General features: G+C 46.5%; 2 protein-coding genes and 1 non-coding gene across 3 annotated transcripts; 1 reads left to right on the plus strand and 2 right to left on the minus strand.

Moving 5' to 3' along the window:
• Nucleotides 1–1,621: 1,621 nt before the first annotated feature.
• LOC112269893 lies at nucleotides 1,622–4,627 on the minus strand. The gene is made up of 2 exons (XM_024457370.1): nucleotides 3,820–4,627; nucleotides 1,622–3,688 (listed from the first exon to the last, which is right to left on the minus strand). Exon 2 carries the CDS (start codon nucleotides 3,661–3,663, stop codon nucleotides 2,395–2,397), a length of 1,269 nt encoding a protein of 422 aa, XP_024313138.1. The 5' UTR covers nucleotides 3,664–3,688; nucleotides 3,820–4,627; the 3' UTR covers nucleotides 1,622–2,394.
• Nucleotides 4,628–6,259: 1,632 nt separating this feature from the next.
• LOC100826522 (dehydrogenase/reductase SDR family member 12) lies at nucleotides 6,260–10,023 on the minus strand. Its single transcript, XM_024457722.1, has 10 exons — nucleotides 9,677–10,023; nucleotides 9,509–9,570; nucleotides 8,509–8,628; nucleotides 8,297–8,396; nucleotides 8,117–8,197; nucleotides 7,907–7,956; nucleotides 7,606–7,756; nucleotides 7,024–7,080; nucleotides 6,823–6,944; nucleotides 6,260–6,732 (listed from the first exon to the last, which is right to left on the minus strand). Exons 1-10 carry the CDS (start codon nucleotides 9,689–9,691, stop codon nucleotides 6,510–6,512), a joined length of 981 nt encoding a protein of 326 aa, XP_024313490.1. The 5' UTR covers nucleotides 9,692–10,023; the 3' UTR covers nucleotides 6,260–6,509.
• On the plus strand, nucleotides 6,288–6,358 carry TRNAG-GCC. Its single transcript has one exon. It is a non-coding gene; the product is annotated as a tRNA-Gly (tRNA).
• Nucleotides 10,024–18,010: the final 7,987 nt, after the last annotated feature.

The following is an 18,010-nucleotide window of genomic DNA, read 5'->3' on the forward strand; positions in this document are numbered from 1 at the left end:
TCGTCAGCAAAGAGGAGGTGTGAAATACCTGGGCTGTTACGGCAAATGTGCAGCTCCTGAATGGCCCCAGAGGTGATATGATCCTGGAGGAGTAAGGAGAGACTTTCAGCCACTAACAAGAACAGGTATGGAGAGAGGGGGTCACCTTGTCGAAGACCTCTACTCGGTTTGAAACTGTTGAGGAGTTTTCCATTGAATCTCACAGAATAACGGACAGTGGTCATGCAGCTCATAATCCAATTTATCCAACGTTTAGCAAAACCAAGTCTAGCAAGAGCAAGCTCCAGATATTTCCAGTCGACACGATCATATGCCTTTGCAAGATCGAGTTTGAAAGCACAGAACTCCCCTCTAGAATCATTATTCTTCTGAACAACATGGATGCATTCAAAGGCGATGAGGGCGTTATTTGTGATGAGGCGCCCCGGGATGAAAGCACTCTGAGTTGGGGAAATAATATTCTGGAGAAGCGGCCTCAATCTGTTGACTATGCACTTTGCAATAATTTTATAAATAACATTGCATAAGCCAATTGGTCGAAAGTCTTTCAGATTTGTGGGATCTTTAACCTTTGGGATAAGCACAATAGTGGTATCATTTACCCCCTCTTGCATCGCTCCAGTACGAAAGAATTCCCTGACCGCACGGCAGATGTCAGTTTTCAGCAAACCCCACTGTTTCTGCAGCAGCCTAGCAGGGACACCATCCGGCCCGGGAGCTTTCCAGGGGCCAATCTGGAAGAGGGCCGTCCCAATCTCATCGTCTGAGAATTCCTTGCAAAGATCGTCATTCAACTGGTCTAAAACTTTGGTTTGGAAGATTCTTGAGGCAAGTTGGGGAGAGACCGAGGTGTCTTGAGTGTACAGATTCTGAAAAAATTCAGTAGCCATTTCTTCCATCTCGTCAGTTTTATCAGTGAGGGCACCATTTGTTTTCAGCAGCCTCTTGATGTTATTTTTCTTGGCACGCCAAGAAGCTTTGCGATGGAAGAGTTTGGTGTTGCAGTCGCCACTTTTTATCCAGCCCACACGAGAACGCTGCTGCCAGTAACATTCTTCGGCGTCGAGCAGGTCGTCAATCTGTTTGGCCAGATCAGTAGCGCGCTGGACACTCTGAGCATTCTGAACTCCGGACTGAGCACGAGCAGTACCCAGGTCTTTACGCAGTTTCTCGATTCTTCTGGGGAGTGAACCGACAGTTCTTTTGCTCCAGGCAGAGAGGGATTGCAGCACACCACCCAAGTTGTCGAGGACATCTCCAAGATTTTCTGGGGGTTTGTGGCATGCCCAAGCACTGGCGAATTCGGAGTCCAGGGCGTCTGACTGCTCCCAGTAGGCTTCATACTTCAGGCGATTGCGGTACGAAGTAGCAGTCTTTTCCTGTTCAAGATGTAGAAGTAAAGGAGAATGATCAGAACAGGAAGAAATAAGATGCTAAAGGCGATGGTTTGGATACAGGTTGCACCAATCCGGGTTAGCAACAGCACGGTCAAGTCGCACCCGCACATTCCGATCATCTTTCTGTTTATTGTCAAAAGTCCAAGGTAAGCCTTCATATCCAATATCAAATAAGTTACCGTGGGAGATGACATCTCTGAATTCTCACATCTGTTTCTCTCCTCTTTTGCTAGCAGAAAAGTGCTCTTCTTGCCAGGCACATTCATTAAAATCTCCAATCACACACTAAGGGAAATTGCTAACAGTTTTGATACGACGTAAGAGGTCCCATATATGGTGACGGAGATGAACACGTGGCTCTTCATAAATGAAAGTGCATCTCCATTTTATTCCTTTGGTCTGATCACAGATCAAAACATCAATGATACGGTTGCTAAGTCCCAGAAGTTGGACATCTAAATTCTCATCCCAGAACAAGGCTAAACCTCCCCCTTTGCTTTTCTTACCGCGAATTTCATTGGAGGCAGTGAGCACGTTCTTCAAGCCGAGGTGCCAGCGGAGATCTTCAATCTTATTCTTATTCTGGCATGTTTCAGATAAAAACACGATCTTCGGACAATGCACTTGGACCAAGCGGGTCAAGTCTTGAACTGTCCGCGGGCGGCCCAACCCGCGACAGTTCCAAGCTAGCGTCATCATTGCTCCTGACAGGCACTGTCCAGCGTGCCTGTCAGGTTGCCGACGGCCCCAGGGTCGGCTGCCTCCGAAGTTACTTCTTTTGCCTCATGATTTTCTTCCTTCTCTCTGCCTATCTCACTCTGAGCATCACTCTCTGCCTCCCTAGCAGCTACATTTGGTATTACATTGTTCTCTGTCTCCTCACTACCAAGAATGATTACAAGAGATTCAGATTCTCCCCCCCCCCCCCCCCCAGCAGAGTTGCTCCGGTTCCTGATCTCATTGGTGATGTTCAAGTCGCCTTGGTCTTCCATCTCTCTCAGCCTGCGGAGCCCGTCCACACCAAGGCAAGCTTCAAGGGACGGCCACAGGTGGGAAGGTTTTTTGGCCACAGGGGCCAGTGCCATGTCTTCATCTTCATCAGGCCGTGGCCGCGGAGCCCCCAGGATTGGGCACTGGGTTGGCGCCGCCGCCGTGGATCCCTTCTCCTTCCGGGCTTGCCTCTTCCAGCTGCTGGTTTTCTTGTGCGGAGGAGCTGCGTGTTGGTTGTCGGTGGCGTGAACTGGTGGGGACTCAGGCATCGGCTGCAGTTGCTTTTCAGTGGTGTCTGTAGGAGGGGCGACCGGCTGGTTGCAGGTAGGAGACGCAGCTCGGGGCAGATCCTGCACTGAGAGGTTAGCAACGCCGGCAGCGACAAAGTTTGCGATGGCGTGTTGGCGATCCGGGTTTGAGCTGTGGAGGAGGACGTAGCTGGTTCGCTGGGGATGCGCCACAGGAGGGTAGATGGACTCTGTCGGCGACCCTGGCCAGTGGTCTCAGGGAGGAACCAGCATCGCGGGTCGTTGTGCCGGAATGCGTCGACACACAGCTCGGGGCTGTAGTTGTTCGCCTTCTTGCTGTCCGATGAGGCCGCAGTGGAAGCAGAAGTTGGGAGGCGCTCGTAGAAGACATACACCACCACTTCCTCTTCTGTGACATCATCGATGAGGGAGATCAGCTTTTGGAGTGCTTTGTTGATTGGCAGGAGCACACGGTCTCTGACAAATTTGCTGCAGATATCACCCCGAGAGTTGTTATCGATGTTAATGAGGGAGCCGAGCTTACGGCCAAGATCCGTAGTCAGCTCCTTGGACAGGAGGTAGTGTGGGATGTTCTTGAACTGGACCCAGATGGGCACCGGGCCCCAGGTCACCGTCTCTGGGTCTTCGCCGTCCTTCAGCGCCTCGATCAGGATCGCGTCGCCGCGGTATCTCCAGGGGCCGCCGCGGATGACGTGGTTGTAGTCGCCTTCCTTCGTGAACTCGAGGATGAAGCACCTGTCTCCAAGGGAATGAGAGTCGACGCTGCCGCGGATCTTCCAGACACGCTTCAGGTTGTCAACGAGCTGCTTGGACGTGATGGCGAGCACGGACAGGAAGATGCCCACAGCCAGATATCGAGCACGCATGGCGCTCCGGGCCCTGGTCATGTTGACGACGATGGACATCTTGTCCTGTGCCTGACCAGGTTCCTGCATGGGCAGCTTGCCCTTCTGCCGCCTGAGGGCGGCCTCCGAAGTCTTGGCGCCGTTGGTGGCCTGGAGGGGCATGCCGCCAGTCGCCAGGGCCAGCTCGCTGCCAACAAGCTCCGTCAGCAGACGGCTTTCCACCGGAATTAGCAGCTCCACCGGGCGCCATGAGGCGAAGTGTCGAGCAGGTTGAGAGCGTGGCGAGCGTGGGGATGGGGAGAGTGTGGGCGGAAGTACCTCCGGTCAGGGGCCGCGGCCAAAATATAAGCTTGTCGGAGCAGAGATTTCTCCGGAGAATTAGGCCCCCATAAAACATCAACGGGAGGGCGCGCCCAGTCTGGGCGCCATGATGGACTTCAAGGCGCGTCGGGGCCTCCGGGGATGACTCGAGCATTAAAATCCGGCGGGTGGCCGGCACATCAACGGGCGTGGAATCTTCAGCGGGTTGAGGGGCGTCGGGGGAGTGATTAAGGTGGGGGGCGCCATCGTCGGAATCGCGCTCGGAGGGTTGAGGTCTCTGGGTGTTCCTCAATGTTGGTGTGTACTGGAAAATCTCTGATTTGGCTGGCGGGGGATTCGTCGGTCGGATGCCCCATCGACTGAAGATTTCCTCCACTCTCTCGCGGCAGATCTGGAGGTTTCGGGCGGGGTCAGGGGAATTTAGGACGAGGGTTCTCAGTTTGCGGAAATTGTCAAGGCTCAGAATCACGGGCTTAACGTGGTTGTTGGGGCCGGGGGATTGGGTAATTTGGTGGATCGAGGGGTTAATCTGATTCTCTAGGTGCTGGTTCTTCGGGGGATCAATCTTGGATCGAGGTTGGGTAGGGTTCGATGTGGATCTCGCAGGATCGCCTCCGGCATCGCCGGAGAGACGAACCATTGCGTCCATCACCGTATTCAGTGCACAACTTGTACTCTTTGAGTATTGGGTCTTTGATCTTGGAGGTGGAAACAATATACGTAACCTTTACTGGTTGTAGCTGGCAGCACTATTTCCATAGTTGTCTTATTGAAGGCATTGCCTGAAAATTGCTCCAACTTGTTCTCCGGTCTTCAATAGCGGGATCCGGCTCTTACGGCGCTTACACTTCTTTTCTTTTGTAGCCCAACCCAGAAGTTAATCCAGTAGCAAACAGAGAAAAGAATATTAGTATGTTCCTTAAGTACTGATCCCTTAAAATAAGAATCATTTCGACATCTCCAGATGCTCCAGCATAGGGCAGCGACGCCAACAGCAACCAGCTCTCGCTGGCGCCCCCTAAACTGTAACATCCAGGCATTCAATAAGTTCTTAACTGAACTAGGCGTACTATGAATTCCAGAAGAACAACACATGACCTTCCAACACACCTTAGCTACTGAACACTCAAATAGAAGATGATCTACACTCTCCTGGGCACCACAAAATTCACAGTTTGTAGAGCCTACCCAGTTCTTTTTTGCTAAATTATCTCTTGTCAACATGCTATCCTTGCATATTAACCACGGAATTTTTTTTAACTTTCAAAGGAATTTTTATTTTCCACAACTGTATATATGGTATTTGAACCTGTTTATCTTTAAGCATATTATAAAGAGATTTGATAGGAAACTGCCCACTGTTGGTTAATTTCCAGACACATCTATCCTGCTCACTGTTTAAACAGACACCTAGACACAACGTTCTCAGTTGTGTCCACATTTCTAAAGTTCCCTCACAAAAAGATCTTCTGAAGCTAATGCATTGCCATTGAGAATTAAAGACTGCGGAGACTGAAATGAATCTCTTATTAGTTAAATTATAAAGCGTAGGGAACTTTAAACACGGAGGAACATCCCCAATCCAGTGTTCTTCCCAAATACAAGTCCTATTGCCATTACCCACTTGTTTTCTACAACAATTAATGAAAATATTCTTTACTTGCATAAGCCCTTGCCAAAAATGATTGGCCTCTTTTCTGCTCATAAGTAAATAAAAGTTGCTTCTTAATGTACTTACTTCTAATCATATTCTGCAAACCCCCTCTTCATTTTCAAGCTTTCATAACCATTTACATAACAAGCTAATATTCTTAATGTCCAAATCAGTTACACCTAAACCCGCTTGATCTCTAGGTTGGCAGATTTCCAGCCAATTAACCAGATGGTATTTCTTAATCCCTTGATCATCTTGTCAAAGGAGTATAGTTCTAAAAAAATCAATTATCTTCATAACACCTTTTGGGATCCTAAACAAAGAGAGCATGTAACTGGGAGCATTGATTAAACCAACCTCCACTAGTTTAGGCCTCCTTTTTTTTATCGTAGTAGTTTGGTAGTTGGATTTTTTTCTGCCTCGACTGGCTCTTGAAATTGTGTTTGTGCCCAGACTAGGTGTAGTAGTATCAATTTGATATTAATATACTTCGATATTGTATACTATCCATTATCAAAAAAAAATCACAGATATGCTTTGCATTTGCGTCTACGTGTTCTGTACTAGAATGTCCATCTAAATTTGAGACGACATGATAGTTTACTCGCAAATCTATGTCATACTCACTACATCTCGATAGATATTCCACCGGATAAATTAGGGTTACTATCGAATCATGATGTGCTGTCTCTCTTTCAGAAACAATACCATAGAGAACCTTTATCATTGAAGCGCCGACGTAGTTGTTGTGCAAAACAGTAAATACCTGACCGGTACAATAGGTTTTGTTTACTCTTTTTATTCAAAGAAGGCACCAGTGGTCTAGTGGTAGAATAGTACCCTGCCACGGTACAGACCCGGGTTCGATTCCCGGCTGGTGCAAATTTTTCCTTTCAACGAGTAGCTTTTCTTTTTTCTCCTAAAGCATCAATGAGAAGGTCCCAGCGAACTTCAAATGTTTTTGAATATCAACAATGGAACCTATCTGCGCATGGGAGGCCACAGATGGAGCGAATGCTATCAACAATGGAACCTATCTGCGCATGGGAGGCTGCAGGCCACAGATGGAGCGAATGCTATCAACAATGGAACCTATCTGCGCATGGGAGGCTGCAGTCCCAGCGAACTTCAAATGTTTTTGGGCTTCAGCTCGGTCAAAGTAGAAAGCTCCTGCCACTAACTTGTCCATCGGTTGCAAGGCTAACCAGACCACTGTGTCAGCCCCTTCCTCATTTGATCTCAGGTTTCCCGATAACCTGCAACAAGAGGTAAACCACAAGTTAGCTGGTTGATACTACACGCATAAATAAACCAAGAGGGGCAATTGGGACAGCACAAGGGTTTACTTCTCTGAAAGTCCCGGCAAGCTCTTGGAGACTCCAGGCGTATCAGCCCATCCTGGATGCATAGAGTAGAAACCGATCCCCTTGTTGCTGTATTTCTCAGACCACCATTCAGTGAGTGCAACCTGAGGAAGATACGGGATCGTAATAATTTTCTCACATGAAGACTTGAATAGAAGGAATTTTGATGTCAGGTTCACAAACCTGAACTCTCTTGTTTCGAGCATATTGTTTGGTCCCGTCAAAGTCACTTTCTCTGTACTGAAGTTCAAAAACAATAGTAAATAGGGTTATAACTGCAATATCTAATGACCAAGCATAAAATATGTTCTTTCCACAGGCTAATGTTTCCAGGAGCAAAGAACTCCCTGTCATCTGTTTCTATAAATATATCATCACACCGAGTCACTAACAGCAATGAAAGGAAGCGGCAGTTGCACTAAGCTCTTGCTAAGCAGCCAAATCAGTCCATTCTCAGTGAAAAACAATACAGAACTGGGTAAGTGCGAAGTGCTCATCCAATATACCTCCAAACTGAATTCAATGACTCAACTAAACTGACTTCAATTGAGTCCACAACTACTCTTTTTTTAAACCTTGATTTGCTAAATTCTCAATAGCATTTGTTTTCCTAGTACGTGGAACTTAGGAAAGGAGGGTGTTTTTATCGCTTCCCGCATCACAGTATGCAGTTTGGAGTCTTCCGATGAAGTATTGTATTGTATTTCCATACTTACTTTTCCACATTATGCTTCCCTACAGATAAAAGCACAGAGAAAAAGATACCTCCAAATTGTTATTCAATGGCTCAGTGTACATTCCTCCGGATGAAACTGTAATGACACGAGCATCAGGTGCTGCCTTTTCCAACAATGGCATCACTAGCTCTGTTAACGTGTACGTAGCTGCCACATTCACAGCAAAATTGAGCTCCAACCTATTATAAGAAGAAAGGAGGAAAAGGAGTACGCGTTTTTCAATTGACGAAGTTTGCAAGATAAATGCTGCATGCTTAGGATTTATTTAAAAATGTCCTGAGAAGTTTGAAAATAACTAGGGGAACCGATTATTAAGCAGTATCACATACCCTTCCGGTGTAGTCACACGCTTGTGCTCCAGGAAGCCAGCATTGTTAACCTACAAGAACAAATTATCTGTTATATTTGTTTCTTCCGACAAGTAGATAATAATATTCTTGAGGAAATTTAATGAATTATCTGATTATAAGAGGCAAAAAGAAGCTGCAAGCAGGGATAGGAAACACAAAATGCAAATATTTTGAAGCAGCAAAGCTTACCAGGACATGGAGTGGCTTGTTCATTGAAGAGAATCTTGTCGTAAATGATTTTATTTCATTAATAGATGAAAGGTCACATATCTGCAACACAATAATGAATATAGTTCGCCTGTAACTATCATAGAGCTTCAATAAGAATTGAACCTTGCAGGGATTGTATCTAGCGTTGAAGCATCACACCTCCAGATGAACATTCATATTGCCGGTTTTGGATCTTATCTGTTTAAGAGCAGTCTCACCCCTTTCCTTGTTACGACAAAGCATATAAACAGTGGCCCCACTACAACAATATAAAACAATTCTTTTCTTTACAAGACCACATGGTCAAAAGTGGTAAAAATAATATATTTTTGTCTGAAGTAAATAATATAAAAAATGTAATAGATTCATACTGCGAAGCCAATCCCTCAGCTGTAGCAAAACCTAAGCCAGAATTTGCTCCAGTTACCAGGCAATTTTTCCCATCCAACCGGATCTGCATATCCTCCTCTCTAAATTTCTTGGCATGTTCCCTGAGTAATTTGAGTCTGATTATTTGAACAATGAGGACGAAAGCAACTACGGTGTCCATATTCTAAAAAAACTAATCTGGGAACAATTATTAAAATCCTTTTCATCGACTCGGATACAACGCTACTCGGTCAGAATACTCAATTCCTACTTGTAAATACCTCCCTGTATCTTTTTAGAACCCAGGTAGGAGAGCGGTTATCATATATTAAAAAGGAAAAAAACTATTACAATCTCATAGAATGGCAACAACAACAATAGGCTTTGGGCTACTTCCCAGACTATGGCTCAAAGGAGCTGCAAGCACTATCATTGATTGATTTCCTTGGGCATGAGCAAGGGGGCATCCTTGGAGGTGAGAGCCGCATTTTGAAATAGTTTGATCCACATGAACTCAAATAGATTGATCCTCTACCTTCCAAAATAGATTGATCCTCTCTAGTGCCGCGAGAAGTGCGCAATCCCTTGCAAGCAAACAGATCTTTCTCCATCTGGTTACTACTGGATGACATTAAACTACAAGGTTTCAGCAGCTAACAAGAGCGTCTGGGTTCACAGCAGTTGTTTGGTTCTCGGTGTAGCCTGGCACGGTTTTTTATTTCATCAATGACTTTACTGTTGTAATGCATAATTATAGGCTATATATGCTTCTAGTATGCAGAGGTCGGGGCTAATAAAGCTTCTATTTTCTAAAAAAAACCGTGACGGGAATCAATCGTATCCTCAACTGCTGTGCTAAATTGAACACGAGGAGCAACCAGTTTCGACACGGATGGGGGAATTGAAAAAAACTCCAATTCCCCAACTGAGACACGATTCCACGGAATCGCGCAAGCTACAAGAAGAGAATCTGTGAGACGATTGGGTGGAAATCAGGCTTACGCGAATCCTGATTTGGTGAACTGGGTGAAGCCGTAGAGCCCAAACGCCGCCGTCCTCCATGCCTGCGCCACCAACAAAATCCGCAAAAATTTACCCCACATACATAGAAGAATTTGCGCAAGGTTACCCGCGGATTAACGGTAGAAGAGAGCATGGAAACACCATCACCTTCTGGATAAACATATCTCTTCCTCTCGCTTCCCTCCCCGCTCGATCTTTTCCTCCGCGGTGCGTACGGATTCGAAATGCTGTTGCTTCGCCCCAGGGCGAAGCTGTTTGTGCTTTCCACCCGGAGCTCGGGAAGAGTCAAGAGCCCCGCCTCGGTGGCCGATTCACCGCCGCGGGGCGAAGCTGTTTGTGCTTTCCACCCGGAGCTCGGGAAGAGTCAAGAGCCCCGCCTCGGTGGCCGATTCACCGCCGCGGGAGAGGGCGCCTCTCTGCTCTCCGTCTCCGTCACGGATGCCGTACCGTTCTGGTTGGTGCGGAGATGGGCCGAGTCCGTCCAAGTACGCCTCCGGTACGGGCCGGGGTGCGTGCATCTAGCCGCCGGCGGTCACGGTTTTCAAGTGAGCAGGCCACTTACTTAGCCCGTTTTCTTTTTAAAATATAAATTAATGTTGATCAGTAAATTGGTGTGAACAATTGTTGGATGGGAGCGCGAGCCAAGAAGCCAACGAGCTCCAAAAGAGAATGAGATGAAAAAATTGTTGAGGAACCGACGACGGGTGGGGCCACCGAGTCGTGCGCCCCCCACCTAGGCCTGGGCATAAAAACCGGAAACCGAAAACCGGAACCGGAACCGAAACTGAACAAACTGAAATCTCAGTTTTTTTAGGCTGGCAGTATTTTTCGATTTCTGCTGCAGCTAACCGAATACATTAGGTTCGGTTCGGTTAATTGGTTGGTTAACCGAGTTAACCGAAGGCTAGCAGCACCTCACCGCAGCGCCTAGCCTTGGGCTTGGCCCAGTGGCCGAGTGCCCAGCGCCCCAGCCCAACTCCTAAACCTAACTACCCACGCACGCCTGCACGCTGCACGCCAGACGCCACGCACGCCTCTCCCTCTCGGCTCTCGCTCAGGACTCGCCGCCGCCTGGCTTGACGCGGACGCGGTGACGCCGGCCTCGTCTTCGCCTCTCCTCTCCACCTCGACCGCCGGACCAGAGGACGCCGGTGGCGCTGTCCCCATCAGGTCATCTCTCCACCGCCCGTCGACCGGATCCAACCCGTTGCCGCCGTCTCGCCTGGCCAATGTCCTTAAGGCTCCAACTTCCGCCGGCACTCCTATCCCGACGTCAACCACGGCAGACCGTCAGACATCACTCCAATCGGTCAATGTAAGTACTGACCTCAATCTTATGAATGCACAATTGGACATGGATTAGCGTTAGGTATAGGTGGCCTAGTTAGGTAGGTGTTAACTGAATTCAACTTATGTTTATGCTGGATTGCTTGCTGGTGTAGATGCCTGCTCCTGATCCTGAAGATTATGATTGGGATATGACTGAAGAGGAGATGCGTGTTTATGGGGAAGAAGAAAGGAAGATTGAGGGGCGAGAAAGGAATAAGAAAGAGAAAGAAGGGAAGGAGGATGAAGCGACCGCCCCCGTACACGGGTTCGATCTCTGAGCTTTAGTGCTAGTTCCTGGATCGACTCACTAGCACACACAGTTTCAAGATGTAATATCATAGAACAAAGATCTCATTATTACAACGTATCATCCACCCTGTTCAAACCATTCATTTTATTTAAGAAATTGGAATGAGTGGGACTTTTCTTACAGCTCCACATCTAGTTGCTCAAATTGTCCGTTGCCGGGGACACGGCTAAGTACTTAGTTTTGACGCTCTCGAGAGTTTGTACACATTCCCCACAAGAAACCGACGTGTTAATCCCTTGCTGTCCTCAGGGTAGAGTAGCAACGGCATCGATTACGAGATTTTCAGAGGTAATTCCCTAAACCACGAGAGAATCACGCTCCCCCTACACGGCTACCTCAGTACAATTCCTCGGGTCTAGGTTCATACAACTTACTCTTGTCTCGCCAGAGCCCATATAGCATTGTGGTTGTACTAGAAGCTTCTAAATAGGAAACTAGTCCAGTCTCGGTTACCCCAGGTGGCATTCCACATTTGCAACGTAGGCGCTCCCCGAATCTACGGGAGAGGCGTCCATGGACGATCCATTCCTGAATCCACAGGAACTCGACTCAGAGGGACCCATAGAAATGGACCTGACGCCGCTAATTCTCAAAATCTTCAAAGCAGCCCACCCAGGACGGTTCATTGAATTAATTGTTTTGCCTTACATCTAACAAAACATTTCATATCGCCAAAGGCATAACAATATCATAATGTAGTTATTTCCCCCACGATACTACCATAGCCTAGCATTCAACTACAATCGATGGCAATTTTGGTACAAGGTAATGGCGAGGGTAAACTAGACTACCTGGGATTTATAGCTAGCATAGAAGTACAAGTAATATTCCTGATGCGTCTAATAAAACATCTAGTGCATAGTAAAAATATTTAGGAGAATGATTAAAGTGAACTTGCCTTGTCCAAGGTTGTGGTAGTTCTCGCACTCTTCGCAACAACAAGGATTACGCTCCACACAATCTAAAATAAAACAAAGTATACACACAATAAACACAACATTCCACACAAAATCATGCTATGATGCATATGCTATGTTAATGCACACTTGGTTACTTTTAATGTAACAAGTTTCGTTTCTGTTTTGAAAAGTTTTTCAAAATGTTTGGGCAACTTACACATTAACGAAGAGGTAATTAATATGCATGAAACAAGGATAGGGTTTAAAACAAAAGATTGTGTGACTTTTGCAACATAGAGCAATATTTAACTTGTATGTCATGATTATACACGAAATAATTTCTTTTCTCATCCTAATGGACAGAGAACAAGTTTAAATAATTTTACAGTAGGATAACATGCGCAAAACTATTTTGAAACAATTCATTTGAGATTTAAACCATATTCAACCATTCTGTAAATAGCTGCTGTCTAAGTTGTTCAAAACTGAAATTAAATAGTGCCAAAATAATCTACACGTTGTGACGATTCCAGAAAGGCGCGGATCACAATTTTTGGACAAACAGTTTGAAAGATATGAGACTTTGAAGTTACAGGGGCTTTTCTGGAAAATGTGCAATAATTATTTCGGCCGAAAAAGAATAAAACAATAAAATAAAAATCTCGCCACGTGGCAGCGCACGATAGGTCGGGACATAGGGTTCTGGCCGGCGGCGGCGCGGTCGGGTCATGCGGGCGGCGCTCGGGCGGCGCGGCAAGTGGGCGCGGGGCGCGGCGGGCGGGCGGCGGGGGGCGCAGGTGGGTCGGGCGGAGCGGGAGGCGGAGGCAGGCGGGTTGCGCGGGCGGCGCGGGCAGGCGGGCGGCGCGCGGTGGAGTGACGGGCGGGCGGCACGGCTCAGGCGGCCGCAGCCGGGGAAGAAGACGGACGGCGCGCGGGCGGCGCTCGAAAAACAAATCGGTCCGTGTCACTACGTGCGCAACGAAGAGAGGAAGAGGGTTAGAGGGTCGGCGCGGGAAGAACCTCACCGGAACGGCGGCGAATCGCGAAGAACGGCGATGGCAGCAACGAACTCCGGCGAGCAATTAATCTCTAACCGGTGCGAAATTGATCGTGGGTTTGGGGGAAGTGGTAGAGGAGTTCGAGGGCTTTGATATGACGTGCGGGGTTTCGGATTTGGAGGTTCGTGCACGAAGAAATCGGGACGGAAATGTGAGCGAGTCGGAGTCGTGCGTGGCATGGAATCCGGAGGCAGTTGAGGAAGAAGATGATGCGCGGGTCCCACCGGTCAGTGAGAGAAACCGGGCGGTTCGGGCTGGGCCGGTCCGGTTCAGTCCGGTTTGACCGGTTTTCTTCGGTTTTCCTTTTCTTTTATCTATTTTTTGATTTTGAACCTCAAAATTGATTCGAAGCTCCAAATCACTCCAAATAAAATGCAACAAAATTTGTAAAATCATATTTTCATATGATCTAACTTTTGGAACAAGAATTTCCTCAAAATAAAATATTTAAAAATACATTTGCCTATAAAATGGCTTTTAGGGCCCTTAGGCTATCGAAACAAACATTTTTTTCAAAATACTTTCAAAAGCCAAAATATGAGATAGCTCTATATATGCACTAAATCCCTTTTTATCTCCATACCCTCATGGGTTAAAATGCAAATACTCAAGAGCAAGATCAAAGCCCAAAATCAAATAAAGGCATCTTTGAAAAGGGTTTTCTGGCAAATTTTAGGGTTTTGAAAGTGATCAAATGCAAGGGTGACATGATGCTTATGATATGCAATGCATATGAAGAGTTTTGAAAATTGGGATGTTACAGAGGAGAAGCGAGAGACACAGCCTAAAAGAAAACAAATGGCGAAGAGAGCAGAGTGTTGGAAACTTGGAATCACTTCAAGGAAGTGTTAGTTGATGGTCATCTCACTCAAGGAAAGTGCAACTACTGCAACCGCTGCATCAAGGCTTGTCCGGATAAAAACGGTACATCTGCTCTTAAAAGCCATCTTTCCACTTGCAAGTATAATCCTGAGAACAGCAAAAATCAAAGTACTTTGCAAATAAGTCAAGGTGAGAGTCCAGTAGAGCAATTAGGAGAGCAATTGCTGAAATGGTGATAGAGGATGAGCTTCCATTTGCATGTGTTGAAAAGGTGGGTTTTAGAAAAATGATGTCAGTAGCTTGTCCACGTTTCTCTATGCCATCTAGAAGAACCATCACTAGGGATGTTGTTCGCATTTACTTTGAAGAGAGAGCCAAGCTAAAACTTTTTTTGAAGCAATCATGTGAAAGAGTGTGCCTCACTACTGATTGTTGGACTTCTCAGCAACAAGATAGTTATATGACAGTGATAGCACATTTCATTGATCCTGATTGGAAGTTGCATAAGAAAGTCATTAGTTTTTTCCTAGTAAAAGGTCATAAGGGCGAGGACATTGGGAAAGCCTTGGAGCAATGCTTAATGAAGTGGGGCTTAGATAAGGTTATGAAAATAACCGTTGATAATGCTAGCTCTAACGATGGTGGTATAAATTTCATAAGGAAGAAAATGAATAAATTGAAAACAAGCATTGCTGAAGGTAAACATCTGCACATGAGGTGTGCTGCCCATATAATAAATCTGATTGTTTCGGATGGTCTAAAAGAGTTGGATATTTCTGTGAATTGTGTGCGGGCTGCAATGAGATTTATTAGAAATGGGCCAGCAAGGTTGAAAGCCTTTAAGAAGCTTGCGGAGTTGGAAAAGTTGGACACCGAAGCATTCTTGAACTTAGATGTATGCACCAGGTGGAATTCCACATATCTAATGTTGAAAACAGCAATCTTGTATGAAAAAGTGTTCTCAAGGTATGAGGACGACGACCCACAGTATAAGCAGGACTTGAATGGTGAGAAAGGGCTGGGACATCCAGAAGAGGCTGATTGGGAGAATGCCAAGAAAATGGCAGAATTTCTTGGTCATTTTTATGACCTCACACTTAGTGTTTCCGCCACACTACGTGTGACATCCAATGAATTTTTCAATGACATTGGTGAAGTTAAAGTATTGTTGCAAGAATGGGCTGATAGTGAAGATTTGTTGAGAATGGCAATGGCTATGAGGATGCAAGAAAAGTATGACAAATATTGGGGTAATTGGAATGATAACGATGGAGAATGACTTAAAGGGGAAAGGGAAGAAAAAGGAAGAGGAGAACATGAACATGTCTTTATTGCAACAGTTCTTGATCCAAGATACAAGCTATCCAATTACACAAAATTAGCCATTGTGGAAATGTTTGGTGAGGTAAATGGGAAAAAAGTTTGGGATGTGGTGAATAGTGGTTTGATTGCTTTGTTTCAAGAGTACAAAGCTCTCTATTCCCCAAGTGATGCAAGTAAGCAAGTAGGAGACACTCAAACTGAAACATCTCAACAAAGGGAAGGAAGGAGGATGCAGTCCCGGATTGCAAAGAAGTTGAAGGTTGGTGGAGAAATCAGCACTAGCAAATTTGAAATTGAAAAATACCTACAAGAAGATAATGAAGATGACAATATGAAATTTGATATTCTTGCATGGTGGAAGGTGAATGATTCTAGGTTTCCAACGTTGGCAAGAATTGATCGTGATGTCTTAGCAATTCCGGTATCAACCGTTGCATCGGAGTCAGCATTTAGCACTAGTGGACGTGTCCTAGATGATTTTAGATCCTCACTTACACCATTCATGGTCCAAGTCCTAGTTTGCACCCAAGATTGGCTAAGGCGTTCTACTCCCATCAATATTGAAGAAGATGCGGGAGAATTAGTAAAATTGGAAAAAGGTACTGTTTTGTTAATGTATTTTTTATAAACATGTTGTATAGCTATCTTTGTAATTTTGTATGCTACTTACATGCTCATTATATTAATTTTCAGAACTAACAGAAGAGTTTGGTGGTGCAAATTCATCCAAGTCGAAGTCGAAGGCTTCCCACTCCCAAGTTGGCAGAGTCTGTGAGTGGTGTCAGTGTTAGCAAGCCATCTCCAGCATCTTAAATTTATGCAAGGAAGCTGCTGCAGTGCTGCGTGCTCATATGCTGGCTGCTGTTGGGACTTGGGAAGTTGAAACCTATTTCTTTTTGGCTGTGTGTTTGTTGGGGCTTGTTGTAATGAACTAATGTTGCTTGCTGCTGGCCGCCGAAGTGCCGATGTTTGAGTACTTATTTTCGTTTTTCCTAGCCGTTGAGTGTTCTTGGTCATGCACATATTACTAGTTATTAATTATGAACTGTTGAATTGCGAAAATATGCTGTTTTGTGTCGTTGTGCTGTCGAAATTTCTGTTGAATACGTGCAGTTCTGTACTGTGTATGTGGTACACAGAAAATTCGGTGTAAACCGAAAACCGAAACCGAATTTTCGGTTTTGCAATTTCAGGTACTAAATTCGGGTAGCTGTGCTGCTAACCGGATTATAAAAAAAATCAAAATAAAAAAACCGAAAATTCGGTTTTGACCGAACTCCCAGCCTACCCCCACCAACCCCCCCTGTTGGCTCGTTCCTCCACCTAATAGTTTGTTGTGGGCTCTTATCCATTGGGCTTATATATAGGAGAGGAGGCTACCCCTTATACGTGCTGTTCAGATCATAATTAATAAAGAGCTCCTGTTCCTCTCTACTTCCTGGTGTTCATCTACTTTACTGTACTTCGTAATTATGTGTGTTCGATTACGATCTTGGTGTGCAACTTCGGGACCGGCCAGCCGGCAGGAGTTGCACAACACGTTATCAGCACGAACCTCTACCCCGAGCCTTCATCGAGCCTCCCCCAAGCAGGCTCTCGACAAAAATCACGGAGGTATTGGATCTGAAATTTTATTGCAAAAATGGATTCCTCTCTGCGTTACGATTCCGTTTTTGCGATTATTTCCTTTTCGTTGTATTTCACCTCAAGATTGGATTTTCCTCACGGGTCGTTCGCTGACCAAGTCGTCGGCACAATTGCCGATCGATCCCGCCGCAAGAGGGATTTGTTGACCAATTTTTGGGGGAGACGGCACCACGCCGTCGAGCGTCGCTCCGCCGGCCACCGCAGCCATGAATGGCCGCAAGCCGTGCCGCCCAATTTTTCCCATCGCGAGTGCCGCCCCCGCTGCCTCCGAGCGCGAGCACCGCCACCGCCAATGCGCCGGCTGCCGCAACCTCGGGCGCGGGCCGCCGCCGCCTCAGGAGCGCGGCGGGCGCGAGCGCACATCGCCACCGTCCGGCAGGCCGCCGCCGCGGGCGCGCCGGCCCATACCGCCCCGGGTGCGCGCGCCCCCGCCTTGGGCGCTGGCTGCCGCCCGCGCGCGCCGCCGCCGCCATGGGCGCTGGCTGCCTCGTGCACTGGCCGCCCACGCGGGATGGGCTGCCACCCAGGGGAAACCCTAGGGGCTGGCGCGGCTGGCCCAGCTGGGCCGCGCGGGATGGGCCGCCCTTTGGGCTGAAAAAAAGGGAAATGGGCTGGCAACCTGAATGCATCTTGGGCCATGATTTTTGCGTTTTAGTCTGGGACGTTTCAGTAAATTACATGCATTTTATCCCTGTTGTGTTATTTTGCATATATGTCCCTGGAACTGTCTGTTTTATCTAAAATCGCATATTTAGGCCAAAATTGCTTCGGGAATGTACTCTTTGGGCGTATTTTTGCCCTTTGCACTTGCTTAACATGTCATTTATATTAACATGCTTTGATTTAGCTTTTTGATGCTGTAGATTAATTGTTCAAACACTTTTAATCGTATTATGAAGCATAGAATCACATGTTTTTAATATTGGAACGCCACATTAAATCACAAATGTATTTTTCATCGCAATTATGCATTGGAATCTAAATGGAATCATGCATACTTGCAGATGTCGGCAATCACCAAGCGTGAGTTTGACGAACTTGCACGGCATGGTGGTAACTACCTTGCATGGGCAACTGATGTGGAAATCTGGCT

This window comes from Brachypodium distachyon, chromosome 1, assembly GCF_000005505.3.
Source record: "Brachypodium distachyon strain Bd21 chromosome 1, Brachypodium_distachyon_v3.0, whole genome shotgun sequence".
NCBI lineage: Eukaryota > Viridiplantae > Streptophyta > Magnoliopsida > Poales > Poaceae > Brachypodium > Brachypodium distachyon.